Source organism: Patagioenas fasciata, chromosome 2 (genome assembly GCF_037038585.1).
Source record: "Patagioenas fasciata isolate bPatFas1 chromosome 2, bPatFas1.hap1, whole genome shotgun sequence".
NCBI lineage: Eukaryota > Metazoa > Chordata > Aves > Columbiformes > Columbidae > Patagioenas > Patagioenas fasciata.
In genome coordinates, this window is record NC_092521.1 from 45,498,737 (window position 1) to 45,520,557 (window position 21,821).

Sequence of the window (21,821 nt, forward strand, 5' to 3'; positions counted from 1 at the left end):
ACAAAGAGGAGCCTTCTGGAAGCTGGCACCTGATTGCATCAGGATAGATACTGCCAGTAAAACAAAAGACCTCACATCAAAAATTACTGAAGCAGAAAATACAGCAGAAAGGCTGAGATGTAGCTGAGTGAGACTGCTGTAGCTCCTGTTGGGAAGGCTTTCTAGATGAAAGCTACAGAAAAACAAAAATCCCTGAAGGGAAAAACCTGCCAGCCCCAGTGGCCACATCCCTGTAGAAGGAAAACTCATCTTTTCATATCATCCTGAAATGGCAGGTGATGCGCAGCTGGACCTTGCCTGCTTCTTTACCATTCACTGCATACAGCCTTTGCCATAGCCATTAGAGACCAGTTATACTTGAGACTGTCTTTACCAAAAGGAGTCCCCAGGACAGAAAAACAACACGAAAATCTCCAGCACAGTTCTGACAAGTCTGCTTTTACTTTCCCTTTTGACTTCTGCTGTACTCCCACAGCAAATTCAATGGCCATGGCCAGAGCCCTCACATCAGAACACTGCAACCGAGGCGATATTTGCAGCAAGCAAAATAAAGGCTCTACCTACTCAGAAACTCAAACAGTTCAAGATTAATGACAATAAGATATTGGCACAGAAAAAAGAAGAAAAGGAGAAAAAAAATTCTTCTGGTTGTAATATGGGAAGAAATTCACACCTTTTAAAATTATAAATGTCAAATCTCTTGTGCACTGTCCTCATGTTACTAAATGGCCCTGAAATGTTAAAAATCTTCTATTATTCACATATCTCACTTCTGAATGCCATTTAAACTTCCCAAAATGGATCTGACTTGAAGGCCTAAAATGATTTGCAAAGCATGCTACAGAGTCTAGACTATACTGAGGCAATCCATGTACAGTTTGATTGCTTGAATATTGCAGGATTACCATTTAACACTGCAAACAGCTATTTTCTATTGTTCTCATTGCAGTTCCCCGTTTAAATGCAAGTGAGGTTAGAGTGCTGGAGATTTACTTTGGATTAGGGCATGTTTTAAGTTTTGTTCTTTTAAATCAGAGGCCGCATGCCAACACTGGGATGTTCTGACCTACTTAAATGTTTATGATGGGTCTCAAGGACTGGTTTAGATGCAAATCTGAGTAACTCTTATAAAGACTGGTAGTAGTGTTGTTTTGTGGTACATACAGCTTTAGAAAAATTTTAAAAAACAAATGTGAGGCAGAAAAATACTGGCTCTTTTCCAAACATTCAGTTCCCCCAAATCTGAAAAACACAATCAAAAGTATTCAAACAATATACAGAGTTTGAGCCAAAACCTCTGAGATGGCCCAATAACTACCAATGTATTACACTGTCTATTGGATACTTTTTACAAAATAGTTTTAAGTTTATTCACTACCCAGTTAGGATCATTCAAATCAGAAGAACAGTTACAAATTCCAATAAAGTGATTTAGGGCTTGGAATGTTTTAGGGCACCTGAGGAGGACAAGCCACATTCACTAAGTTGCTTGAATTTGTTTGTTTGTGGTTTTTTTATTTATTTATTTAATCTGGCAGTCATATTTGCATAGCGTAAGATTTTTTATTTCTCCTACTACCTTCTCCTTCCTTCATTCCTCCTGCTGCCACTGAAACTGTATGGCAACATAATACATAATGTCAGGTCTCCACAGCAGTACTAACACTTTTTTATTTTCTCCTTCAGGGTTCACCTTTGCCTCTGAAAGTACAATGCGATATTAACACTTAACCACATGATATCTTAATTGAGGCTGAAAGAAGCTGCATATTCTGAAAGGCTGCTTATCAATTTCTATGAGCAAACAAACCTCAACTACATAAAAATACATAATTGACAAAGAACAGAGGTTCAAGAAAGGCAGACATCAACAGCTTACACAAAATGGAAGCAATTCAGACTGTTTGGCTGCCACCATTTCCACAAAGGTGTATTCACTCTGACTGGTTAGGAGTGAACCACAGCAGTGCACGGCACCCTCAAACTGCACCTCCATGGAAAAAAGCAATAGCAATGCTTGGTGCTGAACAAGCACTCGTTAACACAGGGAAAGGACACACAAATTTCAGTATAAAATGAATATGACTGCAAATTAAGAAGGCATTTTTTTAATGGAGAACCACAAAAACCTTTGAAGTGGGCAGAATGAGAGAAACGTAAGTGTGCCAAGGCTGTGATATTAAAAAAAATGAACTGTTTTTACTTGCAGTTATTACCCACCCCCCCCAGCCAAGGCTTTCGACTCCAAGATCTTAAGCCTGAATTGCTGCTCTGATGCCCTGAAGGAACAGATTCAACCTGTAAAATTTTCACAATACACATGAATTTGGGGGGGGGGGGGGGGGAAGTTGACTCAGAGAAAAATAATTCCCAGACTTATACAGTAAACCCAAGTCAATTAGAAACACCTACATTTTAGACAACATAAGAGGATCTATAACCATTTTGTAACTTGAAAAAGCTGATGAATAAACCAACATCTAATATTCTGTGAAACAAAGTCTCAATTCACCAAGACAAACATGGGAGCTTTAATTCTCCTTTTGTTATTTTTTTTTTGTCATATGGAAAATAACAGATTACTAAGCATACATGCAGATATTGCTGAAGGATTTCTAAGAAGTTAAAAAAGTTCTGTAAAGCAAAGTAACAGCAGTGCTAAGTACACTCATCATGGTGGAGAGAGGATGCCTTGAGAGAAAAGCCTCAGTTCCTGGCCTGGGTTCTGCAGACAACATGGGGACCTCCAATCTTTTTGCTCCCACTAGATGATGGATGAGTAATCATATTTTCAGAGAGTAGATTCCCAAGTGCTTTAGCAAATATGGACTTACTAAAAAATGAAGACAGCAGCTGAAGAGAGCTTGTCCACAAAGCCACTGCCCCACCTGAGTGCAGCACATGAACTCCCGGGCAAAACGATGCAGATACACCCACACACCTGAGCACACCTGCATCTACACCATGGAAACATCTGCCCCTGATTAGGAAGGGATAAAAATAATCAGAAACACTGACTAAGAAAAAAACAGTGCTGCCGGGCACCCCAGGCACTACATCAGAGGCGTAACCCAGCGGCACAGCAGCCGCACTGCAGCCCAGCAGCAGCTTTGGCAGGGCAGGCAGCCCGCTGCTCCCAACTCCTGCCATTTCCGCCTTTTAAGTCCAGAAAACGCCATGGACAAGGGTTGGGAGTTTCAGCAGGGACGAGAGCCAACTAGCTAGAGTCAGATGAAGTCACCAAATGAATTTAGTTTTGACCTATCCGAGGCTCTGCTACCCTCCTCCTCCCCCCTGACATGTATACATTTGGAGGTGAAAGGCCAAAGTAACGTGCTGATTTACTCCAACCATAACGTAATGGCAAATGAGATTTTGTAATACTATACAGTCCTCCTGAGGGGGGGCCTGAGCAGCCTCCAAGTGCCTCACACCCCCGCCCAGAGCCCCGGCAGTGACTCAGCAGGAGACAGGCACTGAGCATCCATGGGTTGCAGAGGACAAGGCTGGGAAGAAGGGAAAACAGGAGGATTAAACACGTGGACATGCAACGACTGTCTCCTAACACATAGTTGATGTTTCCTAAAAGGAGACTGCAGCACACTTGTTAAAGTCTGGTTGTCCAAGACATGTGAAGTTAACTCTGAGAGCACTCCCATGGGAAAGGTCTGGCACTAGCTAAAAGAGGGACTTCAATACACCTTTTCTACTTGCAAATGATGTAATAGTATACAGAGCACAAGGACTTTGTCATGCATCAACTTTTCTTTCTTTCACCTTAAAAACAAATGCAGATACATACTGACTTATGCACTGTAACATTTATTCTAACCTTAATATATACATGTCAAAATCACAGAATATCCACAGTTGGAAGGGACCCACAAGGATGATTGAGTCCAACTCCGTTACTGCAGAAAGTGAGGCCTTTTGAAAGTCACCTTCTAAGCAGGCATTTTGAAGGCATTTGATGTGACATCTGAGAAAGGACAAGAAATAGCACTGCAACTGCTCGTGCAACCAGTGCAGCCATTTCAGGAGCCATGGGCAAAGGTGCTGGAGCAGAGCCTGCAGGACAGAGCTGGCAGCCAGCCCCGCTCTGTCCCTCAGCAAGCCATCGCAGCAGGAAGGTGACGACACTGAGCAGGGGTATAAGACGACATTTATTTTAAGCCACCTTTACCCTGCAGTTGTAAACAAGCATGTGACAACAGATGAAGCAACAGGCAACAGCGCTGGCTGCTTTCAGGGGTGCATCACTCTCTAAAACATGGCTGTGTATTTTTGTAACACAAAATATTAAGCTCTGGCATGGTTGTCCAGGGTTCCCACTGCTACCACAGCTCTGCTGCCATTTGGGTTTCAAAAGGCGAGTGTCAGGCTTCCTGCTGGGTATGCAGCACACTCAGCGGGCAGGTTTCTAGGACCAAGCTCTCCAGCAGATGACTATGACCTGAACCACGTGTAGATCCCCTGCCAGAGCTGCCTCTGCAGACCACCGTACAACACTATACAGCCTTTTACTAGGCTCTGCATTCAACCTTTCTCCCACCTCTCCCCCCACCACCGGTGAAGAAAGCTAGACCAAAAATAATAATACAAAAATCTCAGAGTTTTGACATCACTGAGTTTGTTGAAACAGGCTCAAATAAATAGCCCTGCCTTTGGCTTGTACAAACTCTTTACAGTTCATTACTAATATTATAAAGATTTCAAGTGCTAATACTACCAGCCACAATGCTTAATTTTGGGTTTGGATACCAAAGTAACTTGACCTCTCCCTTCATTCTCATGAGTTAATACTGTAATAGAAAAGGAGACACTCTGAAATTATTCTGGTGCTCAAGATATTAACAGCAAATGACTTGCACTTAAGAATTAATCCTACCAAGGACTATGTAGAATAGGGCTGAACTAAGTGCAATTGCTTAACTACTAAATTAGTTTTGGAGCAACTAAAACTAAAATTCACTAATCCTTCATGGAGTAAATTGCCCTTTATGAACATGCTAGCTCAACCATCTGTGATTTATGTAATGTATTATTCTTGCTGTGTGCCAGTAACCACAAACTTATTTTACCATTGTTGCACTACCAACGCAATTGCTGAGACTACCAGCACCAAGTAAAGCTTCCCCAAAACTGTTTTTTGTTGGGTTTTTGTTTGTTTGTTTGTTTGTTTCAACCATATTGGTCTTTGAAGGTCTGTGAAGTCAGTGTCTTCTTTTAGATTTTAACTTCTAAAATCTCCTGCCTAGCTAAGTGGGGAAATCCCCAAAGCCTTGTTTTCCTAAATAATGTTCTTTGATGCAACTGTCATTGTAAGAACAGAATTACTGGCAATTACAACAGTCTTTTTCTATGAACCCCAGTAAAGCCTTGTACCTTAAGCTAAGAGAAGCATAGATGTCCTGTTTAATAGGATTTAGCCTCCTTTCATGGAATATCTTAAGGTCAGTTCCTAAAGTGCATTGCTTCCAGCTGGCCAATGGTGACATTACCAAGTTCAACTCCCACAATAAATGTGGGAAAAAAAAAAAAAAAAAAAAAAAAGAAGAAAGAAGTTTATTGCTTGAATTACCTTTGACTACATATAAGTGCAGTAAAGAAGGTAATAACCTGTGCTGCAATGTCAATATTTAGTCTCTTCAGCCCTCTCAGGGTTGCTGTAGGTTATTTGACACAACAGTTCTGTATCACTCCCTGTAAAAGCACATCAAACTGAGCACACATCTGACACAGTTTAAGAGCCACGCTCATAGTTAAACATTTTCTGCAGATTAAACTTATCAATAATCTTAATATTTTCTGCATGAAAAAATACGTAAATCATTAAAAGCACAGGGAGCAATTTATCAGCTTTTAATTTCAAGGCAATGTCTAATTGCAAAGTACAAATTAATTTTATGACATAGCAAAACTATCCCTTTGCTCTACGGTGTGTGTAGGAACTTTTGGTCATCCCTGGGTACGAAACTGCAGAAGTTGCTCCTAGTGATTTAGAGAATGTAATATCAAGTAATTAACACACTGCAGCAGCAAGACAGCTTCTGCAAGAATTAAGCTAGAAAGCAGTTGAAACTGATGCAGTTGAACTGAGACTGCATACACACATTTTTCTTTTTCATTTGAAACCTTTCATGATAGGGTGATTCACCTTGGTGGTATTGCTAAATTTGTTGCTATGTGATATACCTTTCACTTTTAATGTACCTGATTAAATCATGTTGTGCGCTGTGTTTTGAACTCAAGGGCTGTTTATGCCTATTACAGTTGCAGAATAGGATCATAAAGTGACTTGGGTAGGCAGGGAACTGCAGAGATACCTGCTCCAACCTCCTGTTCACAGCAGAGCCAGCAAGAGAAGGTTGCCAGTGGACTCATCCAGCTGAGTTTTAAGTCTCCAAGGATAGATATTCCACAGCCTCTCCAGGGAACCTCTTCTAGTGTTTGACTATCCCCGCTGTGAAATTTTTCTCCCAGTATCTAAAGCCCTTTCTACTGTTGCAGCTGCTGACTGCCATTGCCTCTCAACCTCTTCCCGTGCACCTCAGAGAAGAACCTGGCTTCATCTTCTCTACATGCCCCCCCATTTGACAGCTAAAGACTGCAATGAGATCTTCCCCTCTCCCGAGCTGTCTTCTCCAGCTGACCAAACCCACTGCACACACTCGCTGCAGCCCCCTGACCATTCTGGTGGCCCTCCCCCCTACTCACTTCAGTATGTCACCGTCTTTCTGAAACTGGAGAGGCCAAATTCAGAAACAGTATGTGAGATGCAGTCTCAGAAGCACCAGAGGGGAAAAAAAAAATCACTTCCCCGGAGCTGCTGGCTACACGCCTGCTAATGCAGCCCAGCATGGGGTTGGCCTTCTTCCCTGTAAGAACACACTGCTGACTCATGTTCATCTCCTTCCCCAGCACCACCAGGTCCACACTGTATAGCACTTCAGGAACAATTAAAGGAGGGGGTGTCTAAGGTGATAGTGGAAAAAAAACCCACCTCATCATATTAAAAATAGAGCTGCTTAAGAGTCAAGGTAGAACTACAGCATCATCATTGCTGTGAAACTCATTTCTCACTTGCGGACCAAGGATTAAAAATGTACATTGGAGAGCCAAACTTCTGCAGACTGAAGTATATCTTAAAGGAAAAAAAGAAGAAAAAACTCCTTATGCATCCTTGAGTCTGACAACTGGCACGATATGAATGTGTTGACTGAAAACAGTGGGTTTAGATCCTGATTCAAAACCTACATCTTGCATAACTTCAAAACATTAATATGGGCAAGGAGTGGTGTGGACTCCAAACAATAATTCAGTAAAACATAATTAACGCCATTCTGCATAACAAGGTTTTCAACAGAACGGCTATTTACATGTGAATGCTGTCCTTTTAGGAAAATTTATCTGTTACATTCAAACAGTTATCATTTGACTGCCTCCACATTCTCAGCACTCCTATACACCATAGTTCTTCTGTGTATGAAAGCTCCTGTGGGACTTTCATATCACTGGGTTATGTACTCCACTCCCATTTGAACAGTTACTCACAGATTCTATAGCTATTTTAATAAGCTATGATTTGTGTAACACTGAATCCATAAGTAAAACAAATGCATATTCTACTTCAAATATTTCAGTGCTTCTTATTCATGATGTTGCTGGACTAGCTCCACGGAGATTAACCTTAAGAAGCGAAGCTTAACAACCATGTGAAATTTGCCTAAAATGAATTTTCATTCCCCAAAAACTGTTTAATACATACTGCCAGCAAGCCCTTCTGAGCATCAACACCGCATTCCAGAGTGACAGGCAAGAATTTGCATTGATGTGCATCTCTGAAAAATTACAGCTGCTTGAGTAAGAAATCGGTATGGTACTAAGGAACCCTGCTGTAGGGGGAATAGTCACTCGAGTTACTCCTAAAAGATATGACTGAAGTTCACAGATCTCGCTAACTAGCTCTCAGGGTTCCAAATTGCCAAGAAACATAATACTAAAAATTAAACCTCTGAAACAATACACACAACTATATGGAAAACAAGGAACATACAGCATTGCTTTACACTACACCATTAGAGCAAAGTAAGTTATGCCTTTGTCAATTGCCACACTGGAGGAGGGCCCAGTTTTTACAAAGAAGAAATCCCAAACAAACTCCAAACTGAGAATTTTTCAGTTTGCATGGACTGTTTAAATATCTTTCCAAACCACTTTAAGATTCTGTTTAAATTCACACGAGCTCACAGCAGTGTTTCTGTCCTTGCCCCTCCACACTTGCAGGATCCAAATTCACAGGGTACATCTTCCATTGCCTCACTCATCTTTCAACCCCCTTCCCTCTCCCAGTCAACACACATAAGCAATGCAAGGCAGCCGTATGCAGAGCCAGAAGATCAAGACCACGACCTGCATGGCATATCCCTCTCCAAGCAGAGTGATTTGGCACAGTTGTAGGATTTCCTACGGAAGCTACATCCTTCAGCCTCTGCTCACTGATGAACGTTTATGTTTCCTGTTTGGATAGCACAGTAAAAAAAAACAAACCAAACCAAAACACAGATTTAACTCAAAAGCACCCTTCACCAAGCATGGGGCTCTACGGCAAACAAATAATTTCAAAGCGCTTACGCTGAGCCCTTTAATGGGTGTGCTTTCCATCTACAGAACCTTCTCTACCAAATACTTAATAACTTAGTATACCACCAGAAAACTAGACAAGCTTCTGTCAAAATATTACAGGCAATATTTTAATTTTGAATTAGATATGCAATAGCATGAAGACAACAGAATTGCATTAAAAATAAAAAAGCCACCACTTTTAAAAACACAACAGTTAAATGCATGCTCAGTAAACTTTTATAGCTGATACTCCCCTTCTCCTCCCACCTAATTATAGTGAAACAATATGAAGAAGATGCTTTATTAATGAGTCAGGCAGCAGAAATCTGAGCAGGACCCAAACAGCTACGCAGTATTCTGCTAACACCATCCACAGAAGAAACACGGATGTTTTCCATTTACGCTCCCTAGCACTGATACTGGAAAGCAAGCAATTGGTGCCTCTAGCTGGAGGTCAGGATCTGGGGAGCAAGGAGGACGCAAGTTCCAGAACGTTGTCCTGGGTGCAGCGCGAGTCTCGCTGCCGCCGCCACGCTTACGCCACGCTGCAGCCTTCGTGCCATCCCGCTCAGCGGTTTGCGTGATTGAGAACAGATGTGGTGAAACCACTCGTTTTCAATTATCAAACAAAGGCTGAAAGTTGCATCCCCAAAATGAAAAGCTGGCACACGATTTTATCTTCTTCCTTACCAAGCATTTGCTATAATTAGCTTTGGGCATGAGGAAGGAGAAAAGACTGACAAATTAAACTATTTTCCCCCTGACAAGCCTGAATGGCAAAACCTCTGAAGATGTTCTTTAAAAGTCACTCACTCAAATGGCAAGGCTTGAAATGTAAACCTACTACACTTATTTTCTCTTACTGCCTCCCAAAACGAGTTTTATATCTCAGAAGGTTAGACCAGGTATGTCATCTGGGAGAACGTTCCTGTGGTCCAGCCTGCCTGTCATGAGGTAGCTGCATTCCCCTCAAACCAGCCATTTGTGTAGCAGAGGAAAAACTCAAAGAAACAGCTTTAATCAGGCTCCCTTGGTCCACCGCCCCAACTCCAAATCACCTTTCTTTCACCACACATCACATTTTTCAGTGCCTGTTTTTCCAGGAAGGCTCTATTGAATAAACTAGGTAGAAGCCAAAATATCTATTTCTAAAAGTGACAGCATGAGGTTCAGCTCTCACATATCCTAAACTCGCTCCTTTTTTTTTGTTAGTATGGCAGAAACACAGTGCTGTTGCTATATAGATCAACAAGGTAGTTTAAAAAAACAAAAACACACATCACGTAACAAAAACCAGAAACCAGCCTCCTACCTACAGGATGTTTCTAAAACCCACACAGGCTGGGTACCAATTAGGTGTACTCATTTTTTTGTGTGTGTGTGTGTGTGAGACTGCATGGATACAAGCTGAGAAGATGGTGGTGTCTGAAAGTTACTTTCATTTCCTTACACAACAGCGTTGTCTGTGGAGTGTTGTTTTCTTTCCCCTCTCCTCCTCCTCCAAGCTACCTGATTTTAAGAAATATCCTCAATTCCCAAAACACTGTGAAGATATTTCCTTCAAGGAAGATCTAAATCCAGGTCCAGAGAGGTAGCCCAATAATGCACGCACTGAGTATCCAGGCTTCAAATTACCGATGCAGTATTGAGCAGAGTCATCCTCGTAACCGTCTGAAACATTTAAATGCAGTCATGTGTTATCTTCACACAATTTTTCTCTGCACCTTTTGAGAGTTGGACCTGCCCAGCAGAAGACACAAAACCAGATCTCCCTAGGCAAAGAACTCCCTAATCAGAAAACAAGATTAAAGGAGAACAGTAGCAGCAAGAAGCCAGCTTTATGAAAGTGAAAGAAAAGAAAATAGAGTGTACATAAGCTCAGAAGAACCAAGGAAAGATTTCTGTGTGGTACCTCTTACACTGGCTAGTAGCTGTGGGCTCTAAGTCATCAGGGTGGGCTTGTCTTGGGTAGCTAGTAACTATGTTGTTGCAACCCAGATGTTTGACAGACAAGGTGGTTATCACAAATACTGCTTTTAGAAAAGCTCAAGCCAAATTTATGGGGTGTAATTTATGTTATTGGTGGTGGTGGTTTGTTGTTTGTGGTTTTGTTTGTTTGGCGATTTGTTGTTGTTTTCTGTTGATCTTAACAAACATTCATTATTGCTTTTTTCCTGCTTCCAGTGAAATCTAGGGCAAACTTCTCATGATCTGCAACAGAAGCAGTTAGGCCAAGAGCAAACACCTCTGGAAATAATGTTTCAGTTACTAATATATTTAGTAGCATTTGCTTTGACTAGTATTTACAGTTTCAGAGGATGAAGACAGTCATGCCCATCTGTACTATGAAGTGAGAAGACACCTCACTGCTTTTACTGTGTACCTTCTCCTCAGTTCTCAGCAAGAAACCTATCCTTAACCTATCAATTTGAACAACACAAATGATCTGTTTTACTTCCATAGAATCACCTACTTACCATATTCAATGGAACCTGATTTTAAAGCAAGAAACGCCTTTTGCCCAAGTAAAGCAAAGCAGTAAGTCTCTTCCTTTGTACCCTGAGTAAAGTTGCACGTGTGCGGAAGGGACAGAGTGGCCAGGGACAGTAGCAGTGATGTGTCGTGCAGAGGGAAGGATGCTCTGGCCCATGTGGGGCCAGCCGGCAGCCAGCAATTCCATTGGAAGTTGGAAAGGCAAAGACCAAAACAGATTTTCCTACAACGTAAATCTCTGCTTTCAGCATGGGACTTATCAGCTCCCACTGCAGTGAATTCAGACAGCCAGATACTCTCCGTAACACCCCACCGCTTATTTCAGTGGCGGGTGAGGAAATCGCTGCTTCCGTCCAGCTTTCGTTCTTATGCACTGCACTGTTGTGCAGCAGCAGCCTAATGTTTTCTAAAAGGAAGGCAACACTTAGGAAAACCAAATATTTAAAACAGATACCATTAGAAAGGTACATACTCATAGTCAGGAAAAGGTTTTCGTTTGTTTGTTTTAGTTTCTTTTGGCTCAGTGATCTGAAGAAAAATAAGCAGGAAATTAGCCTCCTCCCCCCCCCAACCCTGTGAAAGTTCTGAGTATAAACTTCAATACAGCCAGGGTATGAAGGACCAGAAAACCATTTTTCTAGCAGTACACTGATAAACCGAAAGTGAGGCGTGGTATCCTGCACAGGAAGCTACAACAGTTCATCCCTTTTAGAGCAGAGTGGTTTAGTCTAGGTATGCCATTCAAACTGGAAACATTCGAACTCTTGATACAGCTAGCTTTTAAATACACAATGAGCTGATCAACCACACAAGGTGCCTAAAGTTTGCCAAAAAAAAAACCACTGCAGACATGCCCTGCTTAAAACTGTTCTCCACACAGCTGTCCATTTAGTTTCTCATTTATTTGTTTCAGTCTTCTTTGAACATACAAGTAAAGCTATAATTAAATGCAATGCTGTTCTCAGTAATGAGTCCAAATCTATTTTGGGTCAACAAAATGACACCTCAGTTCCAACCAGATTTTAAAGTCAGACTCATGATCCAGGGTGCCTGAAACAGCATTTCACTAGACAAATACAGACTGATTACAGTTATTTACTCCAAAAGGTAACATCTCTCTGTGATGGCACCAAAGTGCCTGGTTTCCATTTACCAGCTAAATAAGGCTGGATGAGAAACTTAACACCTCGGGCCCGTATGTCCCAGTCTGCAAAATATAATATGTCCTTTGGAAGACTTGGGAAAACTATTTGTAGCTTTGAATATGGAGCACATGGTTGAGACTCATGTGGTATAGGTTCAATTCCCTGCTGCATCCTCAACTAGTGGATAACTTAAAGCAGCTCTTTCCATGTCAGCTTCCTAGTCTGTAAAATGGTATAAACTTCAGCTCTTCTAAAATCTGCTTCAGGAGCTGGATATCAAGTCTTTGGTAGGAGCTGATATTTGAAACAGTAAAGGTTGGGGGTTTCCTTTAGGTCTGAGAATGTGTAAACTGCTAAAAACAAATTTATTCTGATCAACAAACACTACTTTTGTTTTAAAATATTTATGAAATGGAGCATGCTATAAGAAGTAACATGAGAAAGCATTTCTGATACTACAGGTAAGAGAAGTGAAAGGCAAATACTGAAACTCTCTACATATAGCAGATGCAGTTTAACTTAAGAGCAAAGCTGCAGTACGTAGAAGTGTACTGCGAGCAAAGTACGCACTTTGAGATCTGTACAACTGCTGATCTGATGTCATGCTCCAGACTGTTTAATTACATAGTTATTCCATATTTCTAGATACAAATGAAACAAACCATCCCAACAGTCAGAGGCATAGCAAGTTGATGTGTCATATGGTGAAGTTATCTAGGCTGTTTCAAAGTCAGCATGGCACCAACAGTCCAGTGTGGCAGCAGCCCCAATATTGATGCTACCAGCCTGTTATAGTGATCTTCTGCTGCAAATCAAACTTGCCAAGGACCAAACTAGTCTAGCTATTAAAAGGTTTTCACAGAAATTAAAAGTCTATTCTCTTCCAGTATCAAGGAGAAGTTTCACCACAGTTTCCATGTGTTTTATTTCATGTTTCCTTTCAGTTATGGTTGAAATTTACTTCATGAAGTACTTAGAGCTAAGAATTCAGTATCACTCTTCCCCCTGGAGAAAGGGGAAAAATAACAGATATGGGTGTCATGACTCCAGAGATCAGGGTAGGTTTCCACAAGCCAATGAGAACCTAAATAAGATTCCCCAGTGGAAATTTTCATTGGTGCACTAAAGGTTTATTTCTGAAATATATAGAATCGTATTATCTATGTATTTCCCCAAAATAACATGCAACATTAAAATCAGTAATTCTGCATTACTTTATATTGCACTAGATAGGGATACAAATGGGTACAAAGCTCTACAAGACTAAGGAGTATTCCTCTGGATGAAAGGCTATTCAGATGCAGAATAACTTCAGTTTCTGGAAAACTGGGCAAGTGATATAATTATTTCTGTCACCATGTGCTTAACACAGCAGCCTCACAAAATGTCTTTTCTAGACATAGTTCAATGTATGATATGACAGGTAGAAGGACAGGAAAACTGACTTGTTGATGTCTGCAGAAAATCATGTACAAACATATTGCAAAAGGATAGTGAAGAATTCTGTTCAAGAGAGGTTTTACAAAGAATCCTTCTGAAGGAAAGCAGTGAGACAGCCATCAGTAGCACCTATGACATGTGAGAATCTAAAATAGACGCATGATAATTCATTTCAAATCTATTTCATATTTCTGCCTAGGTGCATGATGGAAATACAGCTCTCCTCTAAAACATAATCTCGTACTGCTCAGCTGTGTTTAGGTATAGGAACCCAGAGCTCCAATCTTCCTGCAAGTAGAAACAGGTCTTTACAAAAGCAATTTTGCTACTTTGTGCTAAATGTGTGCATGGAGGCTTCATTACACGAAGTATCAATAGATTCGGAGGGACATTCAAACAAAGCACACACTTGGATCTCCGATGCATTTCTCAATCACCCATCAGTGTGTGATCGACAATGAGGTTCACTGTTAAGGTTATTAATGGTCAGCTATGCCGGTAGCAGCTCTGTTATTCCTCAGCAGAAGAAAAAAGATTATGATTTTCTTGACACAAACAAGCCAAGTCATCCCCATTTGTTTTCATCTAATCGAGCATACAACTCGCCACTTCGGTCAGATATTTGAAAGCAGCATCATTTCCTGCTGTTTGAAAATCAGCTTTAAGGGGCGTGTTCTCTGCAGAGGCATTGCTTGCTGTCATCCAGGCAGTATTTAAAATAACTATATATATTAACATGAGGAGAGCTACCGGCCGTATTATCACCCTTCGAGTCGGCAGCAAGGAGGACATAAAACCAGTTGCGTTCCGGGCTGTGCTGCGACCCTTATCAAACAATGCAAACAATTTTAATGAGCTTATCTGCTGGAACATATTGTCAGAGATGTTAATGCAGAAGCGCTGCCAGCAGCGCATGCCAAGCGATTCATCAAAAATGCCTACAACTGCGACAAAGGATGTGCCCCCCCAATACGAAAAGCAGTAAATAAACACAAAACGAAGCTGGCTCCAGCCGCCGCGGCCAGCGGGGGTGGCGGATGGAGCCGCCCCCGCCCCCCGCGCAAGCACCGGGAGGGCTGTCACCCCCGCCCCGATAAGCGGGGGTCGCTGTCACCCCCGGGACCGGTGTGCTAGGGGTGGAGGCCGCCGGCCGCCCCACAGGGCAGTGCCCGATGCCCGGTGCGGTGCCCCGGCCGGGCAGCGGCTGCCCGCGCCCCGCCATCCCCGGCCACCGCCTCCCGCACGGCGCCGCCTCCGAGATCCGCAGCGCGGTGCTGCGGCTCTTTCCAGTGGGAGCTGGCTGCCTGCGCGGGGCTCCTTCTTTCCTTCCTTTTTATTTTTTTCTCTTTTTTTCTCCCTATTTTTTTTTCAATTATTTTTAACCGCCTTTCTTCCGCCCGGGAACGAAGAGCCCTCGCAGACATCCAGCCTATTCACCAAACGCTTTCAGCCGCACAATGCGAGCGCCGCCGCACGCCGCAGCCCCCCGGCCGCCCACTCCGGCGGGGCCGGGGTGGGAAGGGCTGCAGCCCGCCCGCCTTATGCAACCGCCTCCCTCGCTGCAGCCCCCCCCTCTCCCGCCGCCGCCCCGCTATCCGCCGCAGTACCTGTAGGAGCGCTCCCCCCGCACCGTGTGCTTCCTGAAGGGGATGATGGTCCCGTTGTCCTGGATGATGTCGTTGTTGTTCTCGCCATTTGGGGACAGGGCTTGTGTCGGTCCGGGCATTGGCGCTCCCCGCGGCTCCGCAGAGCCCCGCGCTGCTGCTGTGCGGAAGGTGGCGGTGGCGGCAGCGGCAGCAGCTCAGCCGGACTCTCACCGCCCGCCCGCGCCGCCCCGCCCGCCGCGCGCGTCAGCCCCGCCGCCGCCCCACGTGACCGCCCCTCGCCATGGCAACCGGCCGACTCCGCGCCGCGCCGCCCTCCGCCCCGCTGCGCCCGGGGAGGCGGGGGGGCCGCTCCGCTCCCCCACACAAAGAGCCGCTCGCCCCGTGTGTGCGGAGGGGACCCGCGGGGGCGGGCCCGCAGTGCCAGGCGGGCCTCTCTCGGTGCAGGCAGACAAAGCGCCATCCCACGCACAGCTACGGCGTTATCCCGCCGCCGCCTCCTGCACTCGTGGGCGGCACAGAAACGCGTCCTTCTCCCCTCGGGGAGCGGGAAACCGCGCCGTTCCTCTCCCCATGACAACGGCACCTTGATTTGATGAGAACAACCGAGACCCCAAAGCCCGATGCCCGATCATCACCCTCTTTTCCCCGATACCTCAACATCACCCTCCTTTTCCCGACGCCACGGAGCTATTTCGGGCTTAAGCTTTTGCAACCAGCACGAAACGAGCCCCCACGACACGCTGCTCTGTTACAACGCCCAGACAGCAGCAGCATAATTGGAAAACACCGCCCAGCTCCCGGTAACATCTCCCCTGTGCTTCGGTGTGCCGGGGAGACTGGCCATCCCCACTGCACAAAGCTTGTCCTTGTCTGCCAATCACACTGCCCACAGCTCACCAGAACAGGTTTTGTGTTTAATACGGTAGAGAAACTATTAACAAAATTGTGCGTAAATATTAAATGGTAAGAGAATACAAGGATGTCAGAAATCACAGACATAAAAAAGCGTAAGAACATCTAAGTTCATTGATTTTTTTGTTTTGTTTTGTTCCTCTGTCCATTACTCCTCCTGTTTTTCCACCCACCTTCCCCTCCCATCCCCAAGCACCAGGATGTCCAAGTTACCAAGCTCTATATCCCTGCTCACGGCTTCACAGGAGAGCGCAGTAAAACACCTGTCAAGATGCATTGCACATGACCAGCTTTCTCCTCTCTCCGGCTTACACAGAGGAACCATTTAATGGCATGTCCTCTAAAATCTTGCTTGAGTCAGAAACAAGAAGGGAAAAATCCTGCCAAAGAAGTAGCACTGAATTACTGGCACTGCTAGCTCTGTTAGCACCATCATTCACATGACCCCTCATCTCTTCCTCCCCTTCATTCAAAGGGGTTTTTTATCCCCAACTCAGTCTGTTTCCCTTTGCATCTCTCTATGATTTCTGCATTTCTATCCTTGCCTAAATAACAGCAGCCGTCGAAGTTTGGTATTAACTGATCATCCTCAGAAACAGATCTGAACTTCTCCCCAACAAAACCTACCCTCGTGTGCCAACTGTGAATCAAAACTCACACATTTACCACGTTAGAAAAACAAACTATCTAACTGTTTACAAATAGTTTTCTCTAAACAGAAACCAGCAAGGGTGACTACGGACAAGGTCTCCGAACAGTTCTGTATGACCTCAGGGCTGTTAAATGCAAAAGAGAAAACAATATTTGGGCATATCTAACAACTTTTTTTTTTTTTTTAAGTACCCCCAAATTCAACTCTCTTTTAAAATTGGTTTTAAGGTGGCAGGTCAAAGGAAAGCAATGTGAGTATTTCTAACATGTTCTCAGAGGCACGTGCTGATATTATAATAAAACTCAAAGCTTCTGAAGTATGAGCTTGATCAGGATTATACCTCAGGCTTTTTCTACATGAATAAAGTGATTTTATAAAATTTGAATTTATCTAACCTTTCAAACTGAAATGACACTTTGCTGAAAGCTGAGTTCACATGATTATGCTCATGATATAGACTCTGGATTAACAGAGAGCTTGTAAGGGGAATACAATCAATAACTAAATAACAACTACACAGTGCTTGGACCAGTGAGAAACTACCTGAATTTAAATTGGATGTATATTTTAACACACACATACACAGAGCAATCTCTAACAAAACTTTAATTAGTCTGCCAATTTGCCATGGTCCTCTGAACACTAAGACAGAAGATTTATTGTTTCTGCCATGTTTTCAAATATACTAAAATTTTGCTTTCAGTAACCAACCTATGGCTGTTTGTGGTTCACATACTATATGTTCTGCTCATCTGGCAACAGTAAACCCCGTAGAGAAAGTTGCCTTGGAGTCTTTTTCAAAGCAAGCAACAAAATACGTTCTGCTAAAAAGGCCAAGAAGTGTCTTAGTAACACTCGAGAGCATGGAGAAGCCAGAAATGCTACATGGTGACAGAATATAAAAATAATCTGTAGTAGGTCGTTAGCTGCCAGACATAACCCTACCTGCCCTACTAGGCAGCAAGCAGTAAAACACTCTGCTACCCTAACTTGTGAAAATATTTTTATTTCTTCACCAGTGGCAAAGAACAGATGCTTCTTTATTGAAGCCTCCAAAACCGTTTGAAACATGCACTGGCAAAGCCACAGGGGAGAAGTGCAAGCAAGGACAGCACAGCAGCCTTGCTTCAGACCCCTTCCCTTTGCATTGGGATTCAAGGTCAGAAAACACACGTTGCCCCAAAGCAGCACCTTACCTTTAGAATGCCTGAGCCAGGCCTCAGCAAAAGAAGCTTGATGCTGGTTTTCAGAAAGCACATGCTGCTTCAGCTGATCTAGCACAGCTTGGGGTGCATGGGGCACAATATGGATTCCATACGCACAGCACTCCCTCTGCTTAGATCTCTGTTCCTGAGCACTGCGTGGCCCACAAACACAACTCTGACTGTTACATGCAGGAAATCATCAGCAACTTCTTCCCGCTTTCATAATTTCTGAGCCGAGAGATCTTGAATGTGGATCTGGTGACACAGAACACGAAAGAGGAACCTGTTCCTATTATTACATACCTGTGCTGCCTTTATGGTTTTTAAATGCAGTAGACATACAAATAGAAAAACAGCTTAAAGAATAAAAGATCATCATAGTGTTGATAAAAATCCCCCACCGATGGTACGCTGAAAGTACTGAAATCTAGTACTCACAAGTGATATGCAGACTAAGCAAAGCAAAGAGCCAGGAAAGCAATTAATGCCTAGCGGTGGAATTACAAAACCTGATGTAATAGATCTTCAGACACTGAGAGCCACAAAAACAATAGCTGGAAGGGACTTATGGAGGTCATCCAGTTCAGTCTCCCGCTCAGAGCAAGATCATCACCAGCACAAGATCTGGTGATGTTTGGTGACATGATCATAGTCTAGACAAATCTCCAAAATCTCCAAGGATGGAGATGCTGCATCCTCTCAGGATAACCCACTCCCATGCCACATTAGCCTGTTCTTCCCTGTTTCTGCTGTGGTGAACAGAGTAAAGTGAGCACTGGCCACTAGTGACCACTGCAACAGGCTTAACCATCATTCTCCAAAATCTGGTTGCTTCTTCCTCCTCAGAGCTTTCGTTTTCAGTTCCACTTTCCTTACTTGCTCTATGCTTCACTTTCTGCAGTAAAAAGGCCACACAGCGTAATTTATAATGCCTGAGAGTGAATTCCCCTAAAAGCCCAAAATGCAGTGTTTGGAAGACCTCAGACATGCTTTAGCCAGGATTTTATACTAGCCAGCTAATGTGGAAATAAATTATGAGCATTTTAATGCCGCTAAGAAGCGACTAACACACAACCTCTGAAAACAGAGGTGACAGCTACACTAGAGACTTCTGCTGACATATTTCTCAGAAGATTAAAAAAAACCAAACACGGTTTTAGGGAGCTTTGTATGTGACGTAGCCAAAGCATAAATACGATTACTATTTGCAGAATTTACCCACTGCTTGCATAACTTTCCTGTGGTGGGAGGGGTAGGGAGTGAGCTCAAGACAATCAGATTTAACTCCAGAGTGGCCAATGAGCATCCCACATCTCTGATATCTATGTTCAGGTTCATAAATGAAGCAGTGTGATATTCCTTGCACTGCCTTTTGAATATAAACTCCACTACAATTCCAAACTGTTGCAACCATCAGAGTAGTACAATTATTTTGGCCCATGTACTTCACTTTTCAGAAGTGTTTCATAAACACTTCTGTCACAAGTAAAGTTTTTCCTCTGGGAAAGAGAATCATAAAAATCTAATTCACGCAAACAAACAAACAGAAGGTAGCAACAGCTTTTTTTTTGTTTGTTCGTTTGTTTTTTTCAAAGCAGCAGCCCTGATCAATGTAGTCTGCTTTTCTAATTTAGCTATTATCTTAGTCTTCCTTTATCAGGATAAAGATAAACAAAATTCTGCAAAGCAATGGATTTCATACACTGTAGAGCAAAACCAAAGCTGTTTCTGTAATTCAGGTGTGTGTTTATCAGAAACCTGTGTGGAAATAGGCTCTCCCTCAAGGTGTTGGCCAGTAGTGTTTAGATTTGAAAATAAGTGAATAATGCAAAGCAGGAAGAATGTTTGGGAAGAGCTAAAAAAGTTACTCTGTTGAGGCTTGGACAAACCTTGCTGCTTCAAGGAACGCCAGTTCATTGAAGGTATACAGACATGCTTTATTCCAAGCATGAATAGATTCAGTAAAATGGATATAACCATGAGCATACTTAACTAAGCTGCATCAGAATCAGTCTAATTTCTGACAGTATACACCTTGAGTAAAAGTTTCATTTCATAAATTAAAACAAGAAGCCTTAGGAGATCCAGATTTGCATGTTATTTATGGGAAATCAAAATGAGATACCTGCAACTGCACATCTCTTAAAGAACACTGGCTTGTACCAGCCTAAATTAGTGCACAATTCTAACCTGTAATGATAACATATTACACAGAAACATCCATAAAGGAATTAGTAACAACATTGTTAACACTGAATGCATATCAGGTATGATGTGGTGCCTAAGTTTCAAGTTGACCTGGGTTATGCAGGAAAAAGCTCCCACTGTGGCATAAAAATCACTTCAAGTGAAAATTCAAAACTAGAACTTCATAGGCTTCTTTTGTTTAAATGACACTGAATAAATTTTCACACCTCCATTGCTGTTACTTCATTCTATGTCTTAAATTTCAGGGTGCATTGCATTTAAACTCACCACACCAAACTGCAAATGGTAATTTTGTCAGGACGAAGAAACATTGCATGAGTTTTAATAAAACAGCTACTTATCACTCCAGACATCCTGTAGGTAAAGAATGAGCTTCCTACCCTTGGGGATTCTAGTGTTGTGACTTTACTTAAAGTCTTGATTATTTGCCTGCACTGTAGAGAGACAGAGAAAAGAAAGAGAGGGTTGGGGCTGTCCCAGTTACACAATGTGCATGGACCACATCCCTATGAGGTAACTGAAGTCTATTTTTAAATATATGGACATATTTATATTTCAGAGGTCACATTTCATTTTTTAGGAAGTGTTCTGTTCCCGTAAGGAAGAATAGAAGTTTGGGTCTTTGTCAGCTAAGCATTCCTGAAAATTTAGCTTTATAAGCTGACTATTAGTGTATTAATTCCTCACTAAACAGAGGTCTTGAAGACCCCCAGCCTGTGGGTATTTTTCTTTAAAAAGACACCAGCTACCTTTTATAGTTCTTATGGAAATCAAATAGAATTCAGATGATTATTTCAAGATTTAAAGACTGTCTACAAAAACTGGATTTTTTTGATGTTGTTTACAGAAACAGTATTTCAAAAACCCTTGAATAGATATTTTTAGACTAATTTACACTTCTAATATCAATTGTTAGATTAAAATTATTAAATAGGTTTAGTGGACATTTATTAAATCCAGCCCTTTCAGAGTTTAGCTAAATCCAGCTGCTTTAAAGAAAAAACCCAGTTCCTATTTAGAAAGGAGCACTTGTCACATTAAATCAAAGGATTCTGTACTTAAAACATAAGTTCACACCAAATGTCCAAAACATTTTTATCCAACACTTCCTAGATAATAAGAAGCTCCAGTGAGAGCAGGAAACAGTGAAAGATGGTTCCAAAGAGAAGTTTTTACTTCCATCAACTCCAGACCAATCCCAAAATTTTGAATTGTTTAGTGGCTGTTACATTTGTGTTCAGTGTTATCCCACTGGGCTACAGCAAAGCTTAAGATGCTCCTTGGGGAGCTGCTTTCATCTGAAAACCTGTAAATGGAGGCTGTGATCAATAAATGCTTGAAGTTAACAACTCCTCTGTCTCACTTTGCCGTTAATACTGGTTGAAATGAATTGAGGAAGGAGGCTGACTCACAGCCTATTCACATACATTTACATGGAATTATTTGGCTGGAGCTGTTCTAGATTTACCATCACCACTTCCATTTGCACCAAGGTGTTAATTAGTTTTCTAGGCTTGTTTTTGTCAGGGTTCAG

At 42.5% G+C, this 21,821-nt stretch overlaps 1 protein-coding gene across 3 annotated transcripts in view; it reads right to left on the reverse strand.

The window, feature by feature from the left end:
- The window catches only part of MAPRE2 (microtubule associated protein RP/EB family member 2), a 103,859-nt gene that overhangs the window by 44,234 nt on the left and 37,804 nt on the right, over window positions 1–21,821 (reverse strand). The window contains exon 1 of one of the 3 annotated variants that reach the window (XM_065830678.2): window positions 15,311–15,555. The exons of 1 other annotated variant lie outside the window; for it this stretch is intronic. In XM_065830678.2, coding sequence (XP_065686750.1) covers window positions 15,311–15,398 — 88 coding nt within the window. In that variant the 5' untranslated portion in view covers window positions 15,399–15,555. Of the gene's footprint in view, window positions 1–15,310; window positions 15,556–21,821 lie in introns of those variants that run through there. One more of the 3 variants, XM_065830676.2, reaches the window with a different exon arrangement.